Source organism: Zeus faber (assembly GCF_960531495.2).
Source record: "Zeus faber genome assembly, chromosome: 13".
NCBI lineage: Eukaryota > Metazoa > Chordata > Actinopteri > Zeiformes > Zeidae > Zeus > Zeus faber.
This window is the reverse complement of record NC_137198.1, coordinates 12,622,836-12,644,093: the sequence shown is the minus strand read 5'-3', so window position 1 is coordinate 12,644,093 and position 21,258 is coordinate 12,622,836. Positions and strand designations below refer to the sequence as shown.

Genomic DNA, 21,258 nt, shown 5'->3' with positions numbered 1-21,258 from the left:
ACCTTAAAATTAAGGCATTAACAAGAGGAGTATTGTATGTTTTTAAAACTGTACCAAAAGAAAATACAAAAGCCAAAGTGCTTGATAATTTGGTTTAATTTCAGCATTACCAGAAACATTAAAACAAGTCTTAACTCTTAAAACATTTTATTGGTTTTTTTTTTTTCCACTAATACATTGGCTTGAAAAGTAATACCAGGAAAACAAGTGTAAAATAAATAAACAAACCAATAGAGGGAGAGGGGGGTACGAATTATGCAAAAAAAAAAAAAAAAGTATATGTTCAAGTAGAAAACGATGAACTGGGCGTGGAAAACCTCTGTTCTACCAACTCGTGTCCCTCGTGCACCGACTCAGATTGACCAGCAAACCTCGACCGCTTCGTCATATTTACACACACTTTGAACCTTCGTAAAATCAAAAAACAATGAAGTGTGGAATGCCGAGAATCCTTAGAAAAATAAGAACTGCGGATACGCGGAGCAGGAGAAACGTAGGCCACTGGCGGAGGGTCCGGAAATGCACGCGAGGAAGCACCTAGTCGCTTACAACAGAGTGGGAACCACGGACAACGGCATTGTATAAACCTTTGCCCAAAGACAGAATTTTATGGCACGATAAGAAAAGTTATTTCAACTAGCTAAACTCAATCTCTTGCACGGATGATCTTCTTTTCTTCTTCTTCCTTTTCGAGACGCCGCTCGTGCGTCTTGCAGCAAGAGAACGCCGGGGAGACGAACGCACGGGGCCGACTCAGGACACGTCTGGGGGAAGGCGGAGACTCTGTGTTTTTAACCCTTTTCAAGATGGAACTCAAACCACATTCTACAAATGATGGCTGTCACGTATGAACAATGTGGGGGGGGGGGGAACTGAAATGTTCCGTCTTTCCTTTCGCCCGGTAGAATGAAATGAACCACGATTTCATGCGGCAGAAATGCGCTTCACACACAATCAGAGATGCGTGTAAAAATGAAGTCCGGGGGATTTTTTTTAATTTTTTTTTTAACTATTCTTGTTTGATTGTTTCTGGCGGCTTTTTAAGGGGACAAAATACACGGTTACTGAACAATGTGCCTTAACTTTAAATCAAAGCTGTACTTTAAAACACCATATTTCTATACCATGTTCCCCAAGTCTACAAACTCCGCTGTGTTAAGGGTCCAACGGATGCAGAACATCTGATAAGAACATTAGAATACTCCTGTGTATACAGCCCTTATTTTGCACACCAGTCATTATAGCCATGATTCATTCTTTGCAAAAGTCAAATTTACATTACATTATAACCCGTAACATACCGAAGACCTCTGCAAAAGAACTTATCATTTAAAAACGCTGAACGTAAATCTCCTGGAGATTCTCGTGGCTACAGTCCCACAAAGACTCCAGACATTTTGGAGCTGTTTTCATAACCAATAAGCATCCAAAGAAAATAAAAATAAATACTCACAGCTCGCAGGTTGCTCCCCGAATCGCCGCATTAACTGGTCGTGTGTGAACTTCACAAAGGTGTCATATTGTTCTTAAAAAAAAATAAAAATAAATGAATTACAATTGGGAAAAGTACTGTAAAACATGAATATAATGTCATTATTGGCACACGCGTCAGATCTTCTCACTGGTCACGGACCACACCGATGATTTTCATTCACTTTGAATACAATCACTCAATCAAAGCAAACACAATGATCCATGTGAGGGCAGACTAAATTAAACTAAAAAAAATAAAATAAAAAAATAAAAATCACACACACACACACACACACACACACACACACACACACACACACACACACACACACACACACACACACACACACACACACACACACACACACACACACACACACACACACACACACACACACACACACACACACACACGTCCTTGGTGTAAATACACTTAATGGAGACTCCAAATTGTCCCGATCAGCATTCTTTTCCGACCCACCTGCCAATTTTGAGGTCATGGTCTCCTCGTACTCCTCCCTCACTTTCTCTTCCCTCTCTTTCAGTAGGCGCTCGCAGATCATCCCCACCTGACGGAGTGTAAATAAAGGCTGCTCTCTTCTGGTTGGAGAAACACCTCCGGACGTCCCTGTGGGCGGAGCACGGTTTGAGACAACACTTTGTTAATCCCCGGAGTTTAATCCAGCCTGAAGTTAACAGGACTGTGTTTTACATTACAGTTACGGTGACAGTAACCATTTGGATATACAAGATAGACATGTTTTGGATAATACTCATATCACTCCTGTTCTATATTGTGTACAATACTGGCATTTCAAACCTGGAATGCTGGGACCAGACATGGGGGGCGACTGAGACGGGGACTCTGGAGAATAGCAGCTTTCAGACTGTTGGTAACCGTCTAGATGCTTCCTCTTCTGGATACGCTTGTACTCCTGCTTGATATTGACCAGGATTTGTTCTGCAAAGCCAAGAAAGGGGAGAGGAAAGTGGGTCTTTTTATTTTTATTTTTATATAGACTGAAATAGAAGTAATCCACGACTGGGAATGAGACTGAAGTTGGCCCCTTATTCAAATTTTACGTTCCACCTTAAAAAATGCTAACCTCAGCTTTCAGTTTAGCAGTTGTTCTGTCAGACGTTCAGAATATGTTCCCATCACGGTTTTGATTTAATCGTTTGTTTTCTATCTGAGACCCTCATTATGCCAAACAGTATCAGTCTTTTTTTAGTGAAGGCTCAACAAAGTCTTCACACAAACTATATGAAAACAAATTCAATTAATTATATTGCGCATAAATTAAGAAACATAAAAAATTCCACTATTTTTTCCACTTTTTGATTTAATAGTTATTTATCTGTAATTATTTTGATGCATACTGGTTATTAGGGCTCCCCCCTGAAAGTTGCAGAGTCTAATCTTCAGTGGGAAACCCGTCAGTCGACTGAGATTCTTCAAGTCGAGCAGATTTTTTTGTCAGTCAGTGCGCATTACAATAACATGATAAACCAGATAGAAGCTTAGGGGGATAACATTTCAATGGGGAATCATAAATATATTTTTATATGTGTGACTCGTCTGCGCCCGGACATGGAGGCGAACGTGGCTCTCCGTGCGCCCCGATCACAGCGAGCAACAACGAGAGCCGAAAACAACTAAAAACAGTGTGGGGACGGGGCACAACTCGTAACGATTACTTTCTGCGCATAACGCCTGGAGGAGGGGTGATCGGGGCGACAGTCAGGGAGGAAGTGTCCCCATTACGCATGGTTCAATTCCATAAGCAGACGTAAAATAAAATAACCTACAACTAAAATAAAAAACACAGTTTTGGCATTGCTGGCGTGCACATCGTCAGTACCGTCGGAAAGGGAGAAAGGTGCAAAAATGGCGCAAGGTTGATCCCTCTCTGCGTACCCTCTCAGGCTGGCGCCCGAGGCGGCCGCCTATCTCGCCTATAGGAAGAGCCGCCGCCGGATAGTCAAATATTCTAATTGAACAGCCAGATCCGATTAGACTGACAAAATACTGAGCCGGGTACAGCCCTACAGGTTATATACACTCAGTGTGCACTTTTAGGTACACCCGTACAGTCCAATACACCAGCACTGCCATGAATATTACTTGTATGAAGTTTATAATGTGTTGACATGAGTCAAAAAAGTGGAAATTAAATTAAGTGTTTGTGACTGAGGTCATAGTTAAATGTGGTGTTGTACTGAACCACGTTTATATACATTTTAAAGATTTGAGATGTGACCCGACTTGTGCCGGGCGCGCAGCGTCACGCTCTCCGGTCATACATGCAGACGTGGACAGATTTGTTGGTACCCTTACAGCTCATTGAAACAATGCTTCCTTCCTCCTGAAAAGCGATGAAATTAAAAGAGATTTTCTCATGTATACCTGCATGCCTCTGGTATGTCATAGAGTAAGGCAAAGAAACTGTGAAAAGAGATCAACTATTGCTAAAGAGATCAATTATATTCTAAAATGGCCTGGACAGAATTTTTGGCACCCCTCAGAAAAGATTGTAAATAATTGGATTATAGTGATATTTCAAACTAACGGTTTTCTTTAATTGGTATCACACATGTCTTCAATCTTATAATCAGTCATTCAGCCTATTTAAATGGAGAAATGTAGTCACTCTGCTGTTTGGTATCATCGTGTGCAACACACTGAACATGGACCAGAGAAAGCAAAGGAGAGAGTTGTCTGAGGAGATCAGAAAATTATAGACAAACAGGCTATAAGACCCTCTCCAAGCAGCTTGATGTTCCTGTGACTACAGTTGCAAATATGATTAAGAAGTTTAAGGTCCATGGGACTGGAGCCAACCTCCCTGGACGTGGCAACAAGAGGAGAATCCACCCCATATTGAACAGAAGGATAGTGCGAATGGTAGAAAAAGAGCCAAGGACAACTTCCAAAGAAGTACAAGCTGAACTCCAAGGTCAAGGTACATCAGTGTCTGAGCGCACCATCTGTCGCTTTTTGAGTGACAGTGGGCTCCATGGAAGAAGATCCAGGAGGACTCCACTTTTGAAAGAAAAACATAAAAAAGCAAGACTTGAATTTGCTAAAATGCATGTTGACAAGCCACAATGCTTCTGGGAGAATGTCCTTTGGACAGAGGAGTCTAAACTGGAGCTTTTTGGCAAGTCACATCAGCTCTATGTTCACAGACGGAAAAATAAAGCTTTCAAAGAAAAAAAACAAAAAAAAAAAACACCATACCAACTGTGAAACATGGAGGAGGCTCGGTTATGTTTTGGGGCTACTTTGCTGCGTCTGGCACAGGGTGCCTTGAATCAGTGCAGGACACAATGACAACTCAATACTATCAAGGCATTCTGGAGCGAGACGTACTGCCCAGTGTCAGAAAGCTGTCTCAGTCGTAGGTCATGGGTCCTCCAATAGGATAATGACCCAAAACACACAGCTAAAAGCACCCAAGAATGGATAGGAGCAGAACTTTGGACTATTCTGAAGTGGCCTTCTATGAGCCCTTATCTGAATCCTATGGAACATCTAAGGAAAGAGCTGAAACATGCAGTCTGGAGAAGGCACCCTTCAATCCCTTTGCTCAGGAAGAGTGGGCCAAACTACCTGTTGACAGGTGCAGAAGTCTCATTGAGAGCTGCAGAAATTTTTGATTGCAGTGATTGCCTCTAAAGGTTGTGCAACAAAATATTAGGTTATGAGTCCCATCATTTTTGTCCATGTCATTTTCATTTGTTTTATTATGTAAAATATTCGGTTGAATCAAAAACAAAGTCTGATTTCTATTAAATAAGGAATGAAAACAATGATGGATGCCAATTACTTTTGTGAGTTTCAAGTTATTTCCGAGAAAATTGTGGGTTAGTCTTTTTCAGTCGAAGGGTACCAACAAATTTGACCGTGTCTGTACGTGTGTGATCGTGTGTATTTGTATGTGATTAATAATCATTTTGAATCTAAAAATGCAAAGAAGCACAGAATAATTTTTGTGAAAATGGGTGTGGTAGACAGTAGTGCCTCGCCCGGCACGCGCCGTCATGCCTGCCGGGCCCGCAGTCACGCCCGCCGGTCATACATATAAGTACGATGGTAGGTATATGTATGTGATAAATAACCATCTTGAATCTTAAAGTGCAAAGAAGCACAGAATATAAAAAGCCTCTCATTTTTTTTGTTTTACTTTTAATCCTGTGATGGATGGGGTAACCACAGCGTGACGTGATCTCCTACATCTCATTTCATCACCGTTCTCAGTTCTGTCTCGTTCCTGAAGTCTGTCCGTATTCACTACACTAGCGTTCGTAATGGCCCAGCCCCCTTACCATGAAATAACACGGGTCCTCATTTATCGACCAATTGGCTTAACGACCTGGTCCTCGGAACGGAACTTGGTCGTTAAGTGAGGAGTACCTGTAATGTCACTTCAAGGTGAATTTGGACTAGCCCAAGTTGAATTTCCCTTTCAAAATTGAGAGCAAATGGTTTACATATGCCAATTACTATGGTTACCTATACACAGTAAGGGAGTGATTTTAAAGAGTTAACTCAACCTGGGTCACTCCAATAACACCTGATAATCACCGTTCAGCCGCAACATTAAAACCACCTGTCTAACATTGGTCCCCCTCGTGCCACCAAAACAGCTGTGACCTGTCGAGGCCTCCACAAAACCTCTGGAGGTGTCCTGTGGTATCTGGCACCGAGACGTTGGCTGCAGATCCTTTAGGTCCTGTAATGCCGAGTTCAGACTACGCGATTTGAGCCCGATTTTCCACTCGCCGACAGGTTTTCGGAGATCGCGGAGCAACGTCCCAGATCGGGGGAAAGTCGTAACGAGCTCCCGTGAGCGACAAGCGTGTGGTGTGAACTGCTCACAAAACGATCAGACTGCGTGAGATGCCGGCGAGACATCAAGCAGGTTTAATATCTGGTCGTGTCTGGATCGAGTTGGGAGTGACGCAATGAGCTACAGCCAATGAGCGGACACGGGGTGATGGGGTGGACAAAGAGAGCAGGGGAGACGGGAGTGCAGAGAAGCAGCCAGAAACACAACATACCCATTTCATTTTTCTGCTCTCGGTTTTTTAATGTATTTCTTATTGAAGTTCTGCTTTTATTCATGTATTTAGAGTGATCAAGAATAAAATAATCAACAAATATTCCTGTCCCGCGCATGGTATCGCGTCATTTCCGGTGGCAATTCTCGCGTGTGACAGACTCGCCTGGGATTCCTCCTGGCGAAAGCTCTTCTAATGTGTGACTCCCTGTCGCCGATCAGTCATGTAGTGTGAAACCACAAGACTGCAGGATTCTCGATCACAAGACAGAAAGTTGTGTAGTGTGAACAGTACAGTGATCTGATGAATTGGGTAGTGCGCCCATGGCATAAGTTGCGAAGTGGGGCCCCCATGGATCCGGATGGTTGTTCCAGCACATTCCACAAATGCTTAATCATACCCTAACCCGTTCTTATCCACATGATGTAGAAGAAAACAGGATACGTCAGACCAGGCTACCATCTTTCATTGCTCCATGGTCCAGTTCTGACACTCACGCGCCCTTTGTAGGAGCTTTCGGTGGTGGACAGGGGTCAGCATGGACACTCTGACCGGTCTGTGGCTACACAGCCCCATACGCAGCAAGCTGTGATGCACTGTGTGTCCTGACACCTTTCTATCATAACCAACATAAACCTTCTCAGCAATTTGTGCTACAGTAGCTCTTCTGTGGGATCGGACCAGACAGGGTAGACTTTGCTCCCCACGTGCATCGATGATCCTTGGGCCCCCATGGTGGTAGGTACTACGTACTAGGATGTTAACAATAAATCAACCATCGATAAATTGTGTATAAGAATTTAATCTATTAAGATTTTGTCTTATCCATCAGAACACGTGTCTTGCCTCAAATTTCTCCATTTTGTACCATGCCTTGGTGACACCATTAGCTTTTATGTTATCAATTAATCGATGATTGTGAAGGTTAACAACTATCGATTGAGGAAATTCCTTAAATTTTCCATCCCTAGCAGGTACTAACCACTGCATAATGGGAACACCCCACAAGACCTGTCATTGTGGAGATGCTCTGACCCAGTCCTGGAGCCATTACAATTCGGTGAAAGTCGCTCAGATCTTTATGCTTGCCCATTTTTCCTGCTTTCAACACATCAACTTCAAAAACTGACTGTTTACTTGCTGCCTCATATATCCCACCCCTTGACAGGTTCCACTGGAATGGGATGAGCAATGTTATTCAAGTTCAAGAGATTATTTCTATTCACTTCACCTGTCAGTGGTTTTAATGTTGTGGCCGATCGGTGAATGTTGATGGACACAAGTAGTCCCCTCAAGGTGAATTCAGACTGGCCGAAGGTGAATTTTCATTTGAAAGTGGAGAGCAATTGGTCTACCTATGCCTATTACTACAGTAAACGTTAAGGGAGTGACCTAAAGGGTTAATTCAACTTGTGCAACTCAAATAACTGATCTAATAAATCACATTATGTGATTATAGACACTAGTCACCTCAAGATGAATTTAGCATGGCCTAAGGTGAATTAAGCCTTGAAGTCACTCCCTTAATGTTTATAGGTAACCATAATGATAAAATAAGGTCAAGCATTTGCTCTCCGTTTTAAAATGGAAATTCAACGTGGGCTGGAAATTCAATATGGGCAAGGCTTTACCTTGAAGTGACGGTACAAGTGTCGATCAACATACACCAGATGTTATTTGAGTGGTCCAATTTCAATTGAATGTTTAGTTTAGGTACATGCACAGGCTACATGCCCTACCAGGGTACCAAGTAATAACACGTAAAAAAAAGTCAAAAACATTAACAAAACATGTACAACTATTAACTAGTCTATCTCACTGCCTCCTAATACAGACGATATCAACAGTCGTAATCACAATTCAAAGTTAAAGCAAGTAAATCAAAAAGTTAAAAACAAAAAACAGTGACATCAGTGTATTTCCTCATGTACACACAATATAGTTAATGACATTTGTTTTCGCATAGTTCGTGCGAGCATACTCTGTTGATCCTTCGCGAAACAAGAGTCTGTAATACTGGATCGGGGCAAGGCTCTCTGGTAGAAGATGGAAGTATTCAATCCAAACAGTGGAATCGTAGTCCTGCGCGTAACGGGCGACGGAACGGCCGCTAAACCCGAAAGCTGCGGCGATCCCCGTGAACAAGGGGCCACCGCATAGGCTCCTCTGGTCGTATTTCTGTTTTTTAAGGTGGAACGGAAAATTGGAACGAGGAGCCCACTCCGGCCCCGTCTACTGGGAGGCCTCCGGAGTCGGTCCTCGCGGTCGGGGAGTGCGAGGCTTTCATAGGTCTACTCCGCAAGACAACGTGATGTCTCGCCTTCCTGCAAATCCCAGATAACAGCCCCCCCCCGCCCCCCCGATTGCCCGCAAATATGCACTTGAACGCGTGTTACAATGTGCAGTCGGCGTCGACACGTTAATAACAGACCTCGGTGAGTAACCGAAGACTACCGCGGGCCGACGGGTGGGGGGGGGGGGGCATCACAGACGAACGTCGCAAAGTGCTTTCACATGCTCCGACCGCGGTGGAAACAGGGGAGAGGCGCCGAGCATTTCGAACGGGCCCGTTTGTCTCGGCGACTGGCTCGGTGCAAAGGAATGAGGGACGGCGGCGGCCGGTCAACGGGGGGGAAAATGCCATTTAAACGCCTTCGGATTAAGGGCTGTTGTGGGGGTTTCTGTGCTCGACGATTCGAATGGCCACGACTAAACGCACGGCTTCCCAAATGGAAAAAAACATCTCCATATGGTCCCGTGGAGGCGCGATTAATCGCGATCCACCACGCCACCGTCGCGCGACGGCGCGGAGGCGGGTTATTCCGACCGCTCGGGCGTTGTTGTTACCTGCACTAAGTCTGGACGACGACTCCCCGAATGGCGAGGGCTCCATGCGGAGGTACTTCCTAGGGGACGACGAGGATGGAGACGGGGACACGGGGACGCACCTCCGCCTCTTGGGAGACGTCGGACTCATGAGCGGATCGAAGTCCATGCTCCTCTTCAGGGTGGCCCCGCACGCCATGGCTCCGGTGTACGGATGTGGAGGCTTTCAAACTGTCGGACCAGGAAGGAGAGAGAGAGAGAAAGAGAGGGAGGGAGAGAGGGGAGGGGAGAGGAGGAGAGGTTATTCCACGGGGGTGTTAGCCGCGTCGGCTAGGTAGGAAGCGATCCCACGGGGAGACAAAGCTAACTCGCGGCTAGTCATCGCGCCGCAGGTACCAACAGTGTGTGCCGCTGTGCCGGGGCGCCCGACCCGAGCGGTCTCACCTTCTGGCGGACAGTCGCCCTCTCCCGCAACGGCCGTCGCCTCGTCTTGTCGGGGGTGTTGCTCAACAAAAGTTGCGGCGCCCGTCGTCCGCCGTTAATCCAGCTTTCTGCTAGCGCTGGCCCGGGCGGCTTGTTTTTGATCTGGAGCGAGTCGGCTTCCCCTGTTTATGACGTCACGGGCGCCGCAGTGCACCATGGGCTTTGTAGTTCTAACGGGGAGTGGGGGGTGGGGGGGTTCCCCCAGAATCCCCCCCCACCCCCCGGTGCGTCGTCGTACTGGATTCAAGATTCAAGATTTTTATTTATCACATACATATACATACATACATACATACATACATACATACATCACATGCCACTTTAATGCACATATCTGTACATACATAGGCATATTCCCATATTCCCTCTATCTATTTATTGTATTTTATTCCATATATCTTTATCTTATTCTATAAGTATTCAACTTACTGTATTGCGTTTTAGGAGTCAGTTAGTCGGTCTATTAGAAAGGAATTCTTTACTTTTATTTCTTTTTTTTCCCATAGGACATACTGTGCGCTATCACCGGGTGCGTTGCATTACATTTCACTGCATATATGTATGAAAGTATGTACATGTATGTGACGAATAAAATATCTTGAATCTTGAATCTTGAATCTTGAAGTGTAATGCAACGCACCCGGTGATAGCGCACAGTATGTCCTAGGAAAAAAAATAAAAGTAAAAGATTCCTTTCTAATAGACCGACTAACTCCTAAAACGTAATACAGTAAGTTGAATACTTCAAGATTTCAAGATTCAAGATTTTTATTTGTCACATACATATACATACTTTCATACATATATGCAGTGAAATGTAATACTTATAGAATAAGATAAAAAAAATATAGAAAAAAAATACAATAAAAATAAAATGAAATGAAATGGATTAGATAGAGGGAATATGGGAATATATGGAAATGAGCATAAAGGGGCTTCGAAGAAAAAAAACAAACAAACATGAAACATAAGCAATACATGATCTCCAGCGATCACAATTCATATTTACAAAATCTGTTGTTCCACGCGCATTAAAGGCGATGGCAGGGGGCGTCCGGTGCAGCATGGTTGCGAGAACTGACAGCGGTATGAATAGAAATGTAGCCTGGAGACTTCTGGACATATCGGTGCATGTGTGTCCGACGCTGCGGACATGAACGACAACAGATGAGGAGTAAACCACTACAATGACACGATGCAAAAGAGTTTTAGTCCTAAAATTGCCCACACGGTGGCGCTAGCGCACAACAATCTATCTATCTATCTATCTATCTATCTATCTATCTATCTATCTATCTATCTATCTTTCTTTCTTTCTTTCTGTTTATTTGTCTGTCTGTCTGTCTTAGTGTCTGTCTGTCTGTCTGTCTGTTGGACAAAGAAAAATAAAGAGTAAACTCACACAAAGCAAGACAAAATTGGCATTTCTTCATTTTATTGGAAAAAACAAATGACAGTTATGATAGAAAAAGTGAACCCGTCGTGCAGGTTTTGCACCCGACGATGGACAATACCAATTTCGCGGAACCGAATGGCCACCGCTTGTTCCTGCACTCACGCTTCAAAGACAATCTTCCACTCAAAAGTTCACTTGAAAGTACACGTTAGGAAAATGAGAATGGAACGTTTTTCAGAGGCCTCGTCTCATACAGAACCGATCCGTTGTTTCGACTGAACTGCATTGACTCAGACCGTTGTTTTTGGGCTCATTTGAACATAAGAAATTACACATAATCAATGTGGCTCCATTACAGACGTCTAACATGCTTCTAAATGTGCATATCTGCTCTTGGATATCTGACATAATTCAAAATGACTCTTGTTGTGGGATTATTTTCATTGGGGACATTCGCTGATAACGATACCCTATTGTAACCTCATACTGAACCAATATCCAACACCACTGTAGGTATTGGTGCATCCCTAAAATCCGTGTCTGCAGAGAATAGTGCAGATGCTCATAAAGCATCTGCATCTGTTCCTCAAAGGTCACGATTTTCAAACACTAATAATAATAATTAAAAAAAATATTTAAATAAATGATCACATCCCTTCATGCCAAAATCCATCCCCCAGAATCCCCAGCATTTAACCTCTGACTACCCAAAATGAAAGAATCACCACCCAAAAGGGAGGACAGCATTGTAATAAACACGGTTCACGCTCGCATTACTATACCGATTTTCCGTGATTATAAATAAAAAACATTGATAATTACAAGAAATGTCGTATTCGTGAGAGCCCTCCCTCGGTTGATCGCTCCACTGCAACTTCATTTTTGGCACATTTCACAGTCAAGTACAGTTGCATTATTCACTCTATTCTACAGTGTCTTTTCATCACAAGTTTGGTGCTTTTTCCCTTCACACCGGCTCTGCGGCAGATGATTCTGTGGTTCTGGACAGATTGACCCGTGCTACCTTGATGCCGAAGGGCTTTCCGTAGCCGGCTCCATCCCTCGCTGCCAGGGCTCCCCCGGCGCTCCTGCTGTTGCAGTCGCTCTCGCCACTGTTGTCCAGAGGCTGAGCCGCCGCCCGGCGCAGGCGGAAGAGGCCGAGGAAAGCCTTGCGCAGGTCCTTGCTCCTCATGGCGTAGATCACGGGGTTGACGGTGGAGTTGAGCAGGCAGAGCATGCTGCAAAACGCAAACACCGTCTTGACGAAGTCGTCGACTTTCCAGAAGAGGTCGTACGCCATGATGGCCAGAAGGGGACCCCAGCAGATGATGAGGACCACCAGGATGAGGACCAGGGTCTTGGCCAGACGGAGGTCGATGCGGGCCTGCTCGGGCCTCATGATCTGAACCTTCGTCCCGTCCGCGGTGTACACGATCACACTTCTCTGGGAGCTGCGGCTCAGCATGCGGACGGCGTGGTGGTGGGCTTTCCACAGGATGAACATGTAGGCGTATATGATGAACAGGACCAGGACGCTGGTCATCCCAATCCAGAACATCAGGTACTTCTGGTCGATGAGCGGGAAAATATCCGAGCAGACGGAATTGAGACTCTTGCAGTTCCAGCCCAGCAGAGGGAGCAGCGAGATGACGATGGAGACGGACCACATGATGCTGAAGGCGATCACGGCCTTGGTCTTTGTGACGATGCGTTTGTACGCCAAGGGCCTGTGGATCGAAATATAGCGATCGATCGCGGTGAGGAACAGACTGCCCACGGAGGCCGTGAAAGAGGCGATCACCCCGGCCAACTTGAAGAGGAACACATCGGGGCTGTCCTTCCTGTGCAGGACGTGGAAGTCCAGAAAGCTGTAGACGAAGATGATGCTGCCGATCAGGTCGGCCACGGCCAGGCTGCCGATGAAGTTGTAGGAAGGCCGGGATCGCAGGGTCTGCGAGTGCAGGATCACGCACAGCACTACCAGGTTCTCCAGCACGGTGAAGGTGCCAAGGGTCAGCGCCAAAATGGCCACCACCAGCTGCTGATTGGGAGTCAGGATCATGAAGCACTCCATGTTGTCCACCACGTTCTCGCCACACAGTTTGTTGACCCCACTCTTCATAGAGGTCATGTTGCCCAACAGAAAGTCTGATATGTTTGTTGGATAAATGTCTGCATCTTTGTCTCCAGGGAAGATCCCTGGAAAGGAGTTACTTATGGATGAGGCAGAGCCAGGCTTCTCAAAGTAGAATCCACTCTTTGTGAGGCTTGAGTCGATGGATGTGTCATCGTAGCTGGCATCGTTGGATCCCAGATACCGCAGATCTGTTGTTATTGTGCTCAATGCGTTGCTTAATACACCATGCAGAGCCGACACCATGGCTGTTTAGCAGTGGAGTGTACGGTGCAGGAATGTTAAACCCATAAAATTGGCATCTATAAAGAAAAATAGACTATGTTAAGCATGTAGAGGAAGATTCCTAATTTTTAAACATTCATTGATATCCATCCAGAGACATTTAAAATGTGTTAAATGCATAAATCAATAGAAACACCAAGCAAACTTTATCCAAAGAGCATTTAATGCATAAAATAGGCTACTTCACTTAATTGTATATTAATATTTTACAATAAAATAACAAAAAAATTAAATGGAATTATGCGCCATCAACCCAAACTAGAGTTGCAGGTTGGACATGATTTGTTGCTGGGCACCATCACAAAGATGTCACTCTGCATCAACCAGCTGACTGTGCAGCAGATGCAGCCCAGACAATAGTGGGAAACTGAGCAGTTGATGACAGACCTGTTCGGCCTCCGGGGGAAATCATTGCATTAACTATGTAGGTCAGCAGCGTGTCTTATGAATTAAAGGAGGTCAATAAGCATGAAACGTTGCAGCCGGGAAGCCTGGGGTGTGGACACCCTTATCAATTAGGCTTACCCCAATCTTTTATCCATTTAAAAATATAATAATAATGACAACGACAACAGGAGCAACAGCAATAATAATGATAATAATAATGATAATAATAATAAAAATAATAATAATGATGATAATAATAATAATAATAATAATAATAATATTAACAGTCATTTAACGGGTCGTGACCTGGGAGATTGCAAAACTACGATTTATTTTTTTCGTTTTGCAAGTCCGACCCCTCGAAAGTCGAAGTGTAAATGAATCCAAAAGCGCATAATCAATCCGTCAAACAAATAAACAAACAACCAAACAAAACACAACAAAACAATTACCAGCAGCAACAAACCCGTCACCTCAAAAATCGAACGCACTAAATAGATCTTACCTGCAATTTCTCAGCACATGCAACTTGGTCCATGACCCAGAAATATTTATGCTTGACATGGAATATTTCATGCATATAATGTGGGGTTTTTTTTGGGGGGATAATGACGACGAGGATGGGTCTGGAGGGCGGCGCGTGGAGGCTGCGCTCAGAGAAGTGCGCTTATAAAGGCGTCGCCGCGCGCGCTTGGTCACGTGGTCTGAGGTGCTCCGGTGCCCCCCCCCCCCCCCCCCCCGGGTGCCCCCCCCCCCGCCCCCGCCCCCGCCCCCCGCTCGCATCCACCCCTCATTCAGCAAGACCCCCACCCTTTCTTCCCCGGTGTCACTCGTACAATTCGTATACAGGCCCAAAGCATTGCATCTCACAGACGTGATGATTCGTGATTAGGGGTGCAGCGCCGTTGCTATTGTCCACGAAAAACCGACGCCAGTAGCTTGTGGACGCCAGGGGTCCCCGCCGCCCTCACAGGCGAGATGGACGCAACGCGTGTTCGCGGCGGCCCCGGCATGCCGCCATCCAAGTTCGATCCAGATCGGTCCATTATGGAGGAATAAATGAGTAAAAAAATAAAAAATAAAATCTCTCTACATATTTTATCGGAGCCGCAATGTGCGCGAATGTGCAATCGACGGCTTTACGGACAGAACTCTATGGATGTCGTGGAGCCGACTAACCCACAGGCAATCTGAATAAGATTTGTATTTCGGGGCAGTTCCAACGTGGCGTCGTTCTGGTTTCATCCGGGTGGGCGGTTCGGTCGGGTGGATGGAGTTTGTGATCAACAATCGACCGCCTCACCGAGATGGCGCCACGCACGGCGCACAATACGCGGGGTGACGGAGTACACGGATCACGCGACAGAAGAAATATACAAACATACAAACTCTCAACCGTGCAAAGTTTACAACGTTACTATTACATTTTCTTATGTTTGAAAAAAAACAAGGTATTAGCAGGTGTTAGGTATTAGCAGAAGACAATTGGATTAAACAAAGCGCAGCATATTTAACGTCACGAATATTTATGCTTCCGAGGACAACCGACACGCACCGGAGTAAGTTTCACAAGATAAAAACCCAATTACATCACTGTTGTAATTTATAGACATTACAGCGACATCAATGTATACACACTCCCTGAATTGTAATTACTGGTAACAACAAACACAGGCAGTTAGGGAGCACACATGTGTTTTTGGGTTCCCTTCCAGATGCCTCAAACATTTGTTGTAATTTACAACAAAAATGTTGCCCACTACACAAAATTTATTTCATTATATATCCTCTACAACTGAAGTCAATTAAACCACTTACCTCAACCACCTACCTACCTTTACAAAGTGACATAAAACAATTATGTTCCCCAAAATCGATTGATAATCGTGATAAATAATCGGGATTATCATTTCAGCCATAATCATGCAGCCCTACTTCAGAATGATGACCGCCGCTGCCACAAACACCACCCGGTCATAGAATCACACTGTAACCAGGCCCGAACAAATGAACTTCTGCAGTCACAAGACACAACACAGAGCCAAAGCACACTCGTCCATAGAACTTTAACGCAGGGTCGACCACCCTGGACCCCATGTATTGCTGCCTGCAGCGGTGTTTAATATTATTATTATGATTATTAATAATCATAATAATAAATGTACATTTTAAATAGCAACAACAGCCCTTGTCGTTTCCAACCTGCCCTTCAAACACACCCAACTGGCTACCGGGGGATTTTCATATGAAGCGTCCGTCAGTGCCAGCGCAGCACATCAGGGAGATGCGCTTCAAACAAAGAACTGCCTTTGAGAACACAGGTGTCGCCAATTGATCTTAATACCATTTCAAACCCTGTTGAATAAGTCATTACGCGCATGAAAACTTATTTCTGGAGTATTTGCATTCGATCATTTCATTTATATCACGTTAAAATTCTGCAAAAGCCTGTTCTAGGAAAATAGACTGTCAGTGCACACAAAACACGGGAGCTGAACAGATCGGCAGATACGTGGGGTGTTGTTAACATAAATGTTATTCATCAAGTTCTTTCTCCTGACGGCGGGCACATTAAGTGCCACGTTGTTCATTTATGTTCCATTTCGGGAGACAAATGTTGTGCATATTACCAGACCAAACTCCAGGGGAGGACGCTGGAAAAACAAACTGCTCTTAATCATGTTTGTTTTGCTCCAATTTGCAGGTGGATCTGGAAGCCCAGGATCCCCCAAGAATGGAAAGAGCACACTGAGAACAAATTTCCTTGTGTCTTTGCCGTGCTGGAAGTGACCATTCGTTGGGGAGAGAAGAGGACGCCTTTCGGTGAAAGGAAGCAAAGTGCCTTGATCCTAAAAACAGAGGAAAGGATCATCATCGTCAGTGTGCAGGGTGCTGATGGGGTTTCCAGGTGTATTCTGGATCATCATCTCTGACAGGCTGATACTAAGACACTGGGACACTGGTGACCCTGAGCTGAGTTTATCACCTGGACGTTGTGTAAAGTGACAAAGTAAAAATACTTTGTAGTATTATTTGGGAGTATGTGGACTTTCCTTGAGTCGTTGTATTTCTGTGGACTTTTACTCCAATTTGTTTCCCCTGAATAACTTTATTACTCGCTGCAAAATAAAACCAGAGGAAAACCGAGCGGCCAGAGCCAAAACACGCCAACGACCACACACTGCTTTCCTATTTCCTGATTATTATTGATATGGCTCGGAGTGGTTTTGTAAGGAGTCACATAAACAAGACCAATCCCAGTTTTAAAATGGATGTTAAAAGCCTTAATGACAATGGGTAACTTCATTTGAATTATCTCAGGCGCTATTGTTTGCTAAACAGCGCAAAAAATAAAAAAGGCATCGACATCAACTACGAGTGAATTAATTGATAATGTCAGCCACTGGCCCTATCCCGCTGGTCAGACGTTCTGTTTTGGTACGCGTGTGGCTGCGAAGGTGATCAGTAGTTTCTTGCATGAACGTCCACTGCCCTTTCTGGAGATTTACTCAGCGTACAACAGCACACTTGGCTGGTCGGGGAGTGATAAACACATGTCATGGTCAGTGGGTAGAATCCTCTTCATGCACCATTTGCTCACATAAGGACAACCGTTATCGTGGCTGAACACGGCGGAAAAACAATCGGACAGATTTGGGCTGGTGGTTCAGTGGGTATTCAACTTGGGGCGAGCACCGAGCAAAACCACGGCGAATACAAAGCAGACCGGAGGACGCGGGGATAATGGGAGAGAGAAAGGGATGCAAAGAGATGAGGGAACCCGTGAGAGAGGAAACCCGTAATGGAGAGCCCATGGATGTATTCATTTAACAGGAAGGTAGATGAATAGAAATTGAACAGCGTTACAAAACAAAACTAGACAATTCCTGGTGAAATTGGTTAAAAAAAAAAGTGCTGGCCATGGGTGTGGCATATGTACGTGTATGTATGTATGTGTATGTATGTGCGTGGCTATGTGGGCAGTAATGTTTGCATATGTTCCCATGACAACTGGATTTCTTTGCCGCACTCAAATGGCAAAGCACGGGCACAAAAAGTGGAATATTTCCTAAACCGCTGGCTGAATGCTTCCACAAAGTTAAAGCATAACCGCTGACATGGAGCCGGTCGTTTTAATATATTTCACGTGCATGTGATTAAAAAATTGTGGGATGAGTAGCACGGCAGAATTTGACTATAATAATAACAAGTGCCTGCACAGTTATATTGAAAAACATATTCGTGAGAGAAAAAGAAAAATCCAAGGCTTCCAATTTTTTTTTCTATCCTTACGCGCTCGACGCCAGACATGTATGTATTATGGGACAGTCGTGATACAATGCGCCTCGGAAACCGCGCCGGAGCCGCGCGCATGTGCTTAGTCCATGCCTTGCAGCCCCGCGCACTGATTCACGGCCGGGGAATAATTAATTCGCCTCGCGGCCACCTGCAGGGCTGCGCGGACTGACAATGGAGGCAAATAAACCTGACTGCTATGAAACTCAAAAGTCGCTTTACCTACAATCACACGCCCTACCTCTGTCAGCGGGAAGAAGGGTTGTGAAATCAGGTTTATTTTTAATGTTTCACCTGCCCCCCTCCCCACACCCAACCCCTCACCCCCAATCACCTTGTTCACATTTCCCAGCAAGTGCGTTGTAATTGTAATTACTTTGTACGCGCGACGCCGATTTGAATAATGATTTCCTATCACATCAGCGTTCCGGGTTTGTTTTCATTGCAGGTATTGCGGCGGGGTTTGCTCAGTTGTGACATCGCTTTCCCAAACGTGTTTTCATCCTCATGCCTACAGTCGCCTACTTACCCGCTTTCATTCCAGGCACGGCCGTGTTGTGTACTCACCTGGTAATAGAAATCCAGCCTCTGGCCCCTCGAATCACGGCATCAAACCTGCCAATCACGGAAGACTACTTTCATCTCCCAGGACACTTTGTGATCCAGAGCCCAGCTGCATGACTGCGTGATAAACGTGTTGATGTTTGTTCCTTATAATGACGAATGCAGGGGTTAAATAAAGTTCAATCGCTGCAAATCCACCTTCCGAGCACAGATTGTCCGGTCGCCATGCCGATAACCCTTGTGCAAACGGTGAATTGCAAATTGTGGTTGGAATCAAAGATTATTTTTCTGGAAACTCTTGGTCTTGGTCAAACCGTTATGAATGAGTTCAGGTTCTGGAACGAAACTATGTGTGAGTGTTTGAGAGAACGCTGAGACCAACGTCTCAAAACCACGGAAGTAGAAAACAACACTACCTGTCCTGCTGCACCAGGTCTTCCTTCTCTAGGGATCAGTTTTTTTGTGTTTTAAAATGAGAATAAACAACCTTATAGTGATAGCCTATCGTTTACAGTTATACCTTCATCTGCCTGATTATTGCAAATAAATAATAATAATGAAATGAAAAGTGATGATCCGTGCCCACATGTAAGCAAGGAGCATTGTGGCAAACTGTTCATCCATTCCTAGGGTTTAAGGCCAATGGAACAAAATCATCCATGTACTGTTTTTTTTTTCTAACAAAGGAGAAGGTGCTCATTATGCCACACAAAAATAGACTAAAATAGAATAAATAAATAAAAATACAATGATAAGAAATAAAATAAGAAATAAGACGGACATCAATGATCGTTTAAAAAAAAAAAAAAAAAAGAGTGCGCCCCAGTCAAGAAGCATCCACCCTTCCACAACAACAAATACAGGAAACACAGAATGCTACAGACCATAAGCGACCCGACTGGAGACAATCCATAGAGCGTCACGCTGAGCTCGGGGGTGATTCTTTCAATTAACACCTACAGCCGCTGCAGCCCGACATTTCTAGTCACTTCACAGCTTGTGGCCTCAGGGCGACGAGTACAGGCCAAACCTTCCACCATATGTGGATAAAAGTCATGAAGACGGGACTCTTTTTTTATTATTCACTCAATGTTGTGTCATAGCCTCCTGCATCCGGCGTCTGTTATTTTAATGTTGTCCGACTATATTATTTTTCTCTCTCGCCTTCCTTCCTTTTCATCAGCTCCTGTGGCCGCCGCGCTGGGACACCGCACAAGGCCTTCTCCTATTGTGCCGGAGAAAAAGAATGTGAGTTTAGAAAGCACGAAGATTATGAAGGCTGCAGCTTCTTTGTTAGCATTTCAGGCACATCGCCATGGAAACGAGGATTTTTCAAAACTAGACAAGGTCACTCGGCTAACATTATTTACTTTGTGTGTGTGTGTGTGTGTGCGTGTGTGTGTGTGCCTGTGTGTGTGTGTGTGTGTGTGTGTGTGCGTGCGTGCATGTGGTAGATATTGCTGAGCTTATTGGCTGCTTATACTCCCAGGTATAATGTTTATTGTTTATGTCTCAAGGCAGGCGGTCTTGTTGCTTAATAATAATAATAATAATAGTAATAATAAAAATAATAAAAATAATAATAATTTTCTCTGCACTCAAAATTTATACATTCCTCTCCGTACCGGTTGGCTGGGTTGACTTCAACACACCCACGTCCAGTGACGGGTGGTAGTTAATGTCGGCTGAGCGTGGCTTGGCTGTTTGACTCGCTCTGGGGTTCGTCGTGGTTCAAGACCCATCGCTCTTCTACAAATATGGGCGGGGTCAAAGGTGACGGCGGACCGACTCGGGAGTTTCATTGTTGGGCTGCGGCTGATGAATTGACGTGTCGCACGGAGACACCTGTTCTCCGGGAGGAGATCGAGTTGATACATCTGAATGCCACTTCTCCTGTTGATCCCGCATGTAAATACGATGTTCCGCGACGTACAGGAGTGTCCTGTGGTGATTAGAGTCCGATAAAAATGGATTTTATAGATGTGTGTCTGTGAGAGAGAGAGCGAGAGAGAGAGAGAGAGAGATAGATAGATAGACAGACAGAGAGACAGTCAGACGGATAGATGGACGGATAGACAGACAGACATACAGATATACATATATACATACATACAGTATATACACACACACATACACACACACATACATAGATACATAAATATATAAATATACTAAAGGAAACAGGGAGGGAGGAGGGGGAACGGTGCCAGTGGCAGCAGAAAAGGCGTCTCCATTAAACCTGTGATGTATGAGCTTTGGAGGACGGACCAGAGTCCAGTCATCACGGTATCATTGCGGTGGGATGGTGGAGGCTCGAACCCATACAAAGTGCTTTGCAAGCAAACCTAAT

General features: G+C 44.7%; 2 protein-coding genes across 2 annotated transcripts; both read right to left on the bottom strand.

Annotated features, from left to right (window-relative positions):
- Window positions 1–62: 62 nt before the first annotated feature.
- LOC307238698 (akirin-2-like) lies at window positions 63–9,955 on the bottom strand. Its single transcript, XM_080011802.1, has 6 exons — window positions 9,808–9,955; window positions 9,385–9,594; window positions 2,294–2,434; window positions 1,955–2,101; window positions 1,454–1,525; window positions 63–764 (listed from the first exon to the last, which is right to left on the bottom strand). Exons 2-6 carry the CDS (start codon window positions 9,560–9,562, stop codon window positions 754–756), a joined length of 549 nt encoding a protein of 182 aa, XP_079867928.1. The 5' UTR covers window positions 9,563–9,594; window positions 9,808–9,955; the 3' UTR covers window positions 63–753.
- A 2,254-nt stretch (window positions 9,956–12,209) lies between these two features.
- On the bottom strand, window positions 12,210–13,622 carry LOC307238841 (cannabinoid receptor type 1B-like; the record flags this gene model as incomplete). The annotated part of the gene is made up of 1 exon (XM_080011994.1): window positions 12,210–13,622. The coding sequence occupies one exon, from the start codon at window positions 13,620–13,622 to the stop codon at window positions 12,210–12,212; it is 1,413 nt and encodes a 470-aa protein (XP_079868120.1).
- Window positions 13,623–21,258: the final 7,636 nt, after the last annotated feature.

Excerpts from the sequence above, each read along its gene's own strand:
- LOC307238698 (XM_080011802.1), bottom strand. The coding sequence starts at position 9,562 with ATGGCGTGCGGGGCCACCCTGAAGAGGAGCATGGACTTCGATCCGCTC. Across the intron at positions 2,102-2,293 it reads GTCTGGTCCCAGCATTCCAG|GGACGTCCGGAGGTGTTTCT; the intron begins GTTTGAAATGCC and ends CTCCGCCCACAG. Across the intron at positions 1,526-1,954 it reads CATGACCTCAAAATTGGCAG|AACAATATGACACCTTTGTG; the intron begins GTGGGTCGGAAA and ends TTTTTTTTTAAG.